The sequence below is a fragment of the Otolemur garnettii genome, unplaced genomic scaffold (assembly GCF_000181295.1).
Source record: "Otolemur garnettii isolate 467f Iridium unplaced genomic scaffold, OtoGar3 scaffold00100, whole genome shotgun sequence".
Classification (NCBI taxonomy): domain Eukaryota; kingdom Metazoa; phylum Chordata; class Mammalia; order Primates; family Galagidae; genus Otolemur; species Otolemur garnettii.
The window spans coordinates 4705741-4709471 of record NW_003852495.1 but is presented as its reverse complement, the minus strand read 5'-3'; the positions used below and the strand labels follow the sequence as shown (position 1 = coordinate 4709471).

Genomic DNA, 3731 nt, shown 5'->3' with positions numbered 1-3731 from the left:
GCCTTAGCCGGTTGAGCTATAGGTGCCGAGCCATGCCCGGCTATTTTTTGGTTGCAGCCATCATTGTTGTTTGGTGGGCCCAGGCTGGATTTGAACCCACCACCTTAGGTGTATGTGGCTGGTGCCTTAGCCACTTGAGCCACAGGCGCCAAGCCAGTTGACCTAATTTTCATAGACTGGACATGCACTACCACCTAGTTCCTTATGTTGCCCAGTTGATTATAGTCCCTAGCGTGGTCAACTTATAGAGGTGCTACTGTCTTTCATCTTAGTCTTTGTACCAACTGTGTAATGAATGGTAGGTAGCTTGATGGAAACATGGCTCATTAATCTAATTATCATGTAACATCCCCCTTTCCAAATCATTTCTTTCTTTAAATTCCAAGTAATGATCTTCTGTTAATTCCTACACGCTCCAAAAAAACCATGGAGAAATTCTTTAGGTCTAATTACCTTACAAATAAAGGAATAACCTTTAAGCGCAAGAATCTGTAAATACTAAAGATAGTTAACCTGCTGCTTCCCTCATCAAAACATGAAGTCAATCCAATCTGCCCAGTGTAACTCTGCTTAGTTCTGGGAGAAAGACCATTTCCTCACAAGCAGAACCTCCCTTTTGGAAAAGGTCTACTCCTCCTCTAAAGAGGTATGAAAACTATAGCCTTAAAATGGACATAATCAGGGAACAATCTGAAGTGATCTCCAAATGGAAATGACACTCCTTTGGGTCATTAAAAAAACAACAACAAAAAACCTTTCCCTGAGAAAGAAACCTAATCTAGGAACCTAAGGACCATTTCCTAAACCCCCATTTCCCTCACTTCAACTCTACAGTTTAATTCAGGCGTTAAAGTCCGTATCTCCTCAGGGACTAATATCACACCAGAACCCTATTAGATTAAGTGTGTACCATCATGACGCCTCAACTCCGACCTCAGAAATTATTAACAAGAGACCCCAATGTGGTAGAAGTGGGCAATACTCAAAATCCAGAGACGCTAAAACTCTGCTAGTTACCCACACCCTTTAATTCAAAGCTAAAGATAAGGGATGTGCTGTACTGCATGTAAACACTTGTCTGTTCACTGCCATAGCCACAGCAGGACCACTCAAGGATACCTCCTACCTGTAAAAATGACAGAATTCATCCACTATCTGGGAAAAAAAGAGCACAGAGGTCAGTCGTCTGCTTGTTCACTATACAGTGCTACACTACCTGTGGTAAACACTCCAGCCAAACACACCTAATTCTTTTCTGGGATACAAAGCATATACTCTGGAACCACAGACCAAGTCTGCAGGAATTCCAATGGTGAAGCAACCCAGGAAACGCAAGCAATATACAGAACCTTTTAGAGTTAATTACCTTAGTCTGTTATCACAGCAACGCTATATAAGAAGTCAAAAGGGAACTGGAGTCTTTTTTTTTTTTTTTTTTTTTTTAAGGAAAAGAGAACTAGCCTTTGCACATACCTTATCCTGTAAGGTGAGAACAGTCACTTTATGGACATTCAGCCGCACAGTCACTTCCGGCTTACTGGCACAGACATAACAGTTGGGGTTGGGAGGATCCAGTGCACAAGGCACAAGGAGCTTCTTTCTTGGGTTTGGTTGTTTATTCAAAAAAATCTTTGAAGGTGATAAAAACATGAAGAAACAAAAAATGTGAGTTCCAATGCTGTTTACTGCACATTCAGTAACTATTCCCTTCCAGGTGGCAAAAAGGAGTCAGCAAATCACATTGTTAAGCACCTGGTAGTCCAACATTCTTTTCTACTTAGGTACCATATGAAAAGGCTGAACTTACTGAGCATAAAACTCTACGTTCTTCTATAACCTACTTTACAAAAGTAAGGGCGCAGCCATACTCATCTCTGGTACTATCATTAAATCAACTTCTAAGCATCTTTCTGAGTGGTCTTTTTTTTTTTTTTTTTTTTTTTTGAGACAGAGCCTCACGCTGTCCCCCTGGGTAGAGTGCTGTAGCATCACAGCTCACAGCAACCTTCAACTCCTGGGCTCAAGGGAGTCTCCTGCCTCCACCTCCCTAGTAGCTGGGACCACAGGCACCCGCCACAACACCCGGCTATTTTTTGGCTGTAGCCGTCATTGTTGTTTGGTGGGTCTGGGCTGGATTCGAACCCGCCAGCTCAGCTGTATGTGGCTGAAGCCTTAGCCGTTTGAGCCACAGGCACCAAGCCTGCGTGGTCATTCTTGACAACTTTAAGCAACCTCTTGACACAACCAGTACACTCACTTCTCCAATAAATAATAATGCTTTCACAAATGTACAGAACCCATGAGACTGCCTTTCTTTCCCAATTTTCTGATTATGATAATATTTATAGTTAGGGAAAAAAATTTAAGAACCAAAGTACTTTAATTATACTGAGTTATACTGAAATTAAGAAAAGCTCCACACTTCTACTCCTACAAAGTTTGGAGAATACTACCAAGATTCAATACAAATAGAACAAATGTTAAGAGAACAAAGCTGAGAGACAGGCTGGGAACAGTAGCTCACACCTGTAATCCTAGCACTTTGGGAGGCTGAGACAAGGGGATCACTTGGGTTTAGAAGTTTCACACCAAGCTCGGGATCGTTAGCACAGTGGTTATGGTGCCGGCCACATGCACCAAGGCTGGCAGGTTCTAAGCCCAGCCCGGGCCAACTAAACAACGATAACAGAAATAAGAAAATAGCTGGGCACCTGTAGTAGTCCCAGCTACTTGGGAGGCCGAGGCAAGAGATAAGAGAATCTGGGCTGTGCCTGTGGCTCTGTGAGTAGGGTATACTGAGGGTGATGTATACTGAGGGTGGCGGGTTCGAACCCAGACCCAGCCAAACTACAACAAAAAATAGCTGGGAATTGTGGTAGGCACCTATAGTACCAGCTACTCGGGAGGGTAAGACAAGAGAATTGCCTAAGCCCAAGAGCTGGAGGTTGCTGTGAGCTGTGATGCCACCACACTCTACCGGGAGTGACATAATGAGACTCTGTCTAAAGAAAAAGGAAAGGGACGGTGCCTGTGGCTCAAAATGGTAGAGTGCCGGCCCCATATGCCGGAGGTGGTGGGTTCAAACCCAGCCCCAGCCAAAAAAAAAATAATAATAATAGTAAGCTAAAAAAAAAAAAAAGGAAAAACATGTATTTTTTGGCTGGGTACCCATAGCACAGTGGTTACAGCACCAGCTACACACTGAGGATGGTGGGTTCAAACCTGGCCAGGCCAGCTAAAGCAACAATAACAACTGCAACAGCAACAACAACAAAAAAAAAACAGCCAGGCATTCTGGCAGGCACCTGTAGTCCCAACTACTTAAGAGGCTGAGGCAAGAGAATTGCTTGAGCCCAGGAGTTTGAGGTTGCTGTGCTGTGAGCTGTGACACTACAGCACTCTACCAAGGGCAACATAGTAAGACTCTGTCTCGAATAAATAAATAAATAAATAAATAAATGTTGCGGCAGGCTCCTATAGTACCAGCTATTTGGGAGACTGAGGCAAGAGTATTGCTTGAGCCTAAGAGTTTGACGTTGCTGTGAGCTATAATGCTACAGCACTCTACCAGGGGCAAGAAAGTGAGACTCAAGTCTCTTTTTTTTTTTTTTAAGAGACAGAAGTCTCGGCTCGGTGCCTGTGGCTCAAGTGGCTAAGGCGCCAGCCACATACACCTAGGGCGGCAGGTTCGAATCCATCGCGGGCCCACCAAGTAACAATGACGGCTGCAA

The 3731-nt window shown here is 43.8% G+C and overlaps 1 protein-coding gene across 1 annotated transcript in view; it reads right to left on the bottom strand.

The window, feature by feature from the left end:
* UBA2 (ubiquitin like modifier activating enzyme 2) overlaps positions 1–3731 on the bottom strand; it is a 39937-nt gene that overhangs the window by 10635 nt on the left and 25571 nt on the right. Inside the window, exon 13 of the mRNA XM_003796082.3 lies at positions 1474–1629. Coding sequence (XP_003796130.1) covers positions 1474–1629 — 156 coding nt within the window. The remainder of the gene's footprint in view (positions 1–1473; positions 1630–3731) is intronic.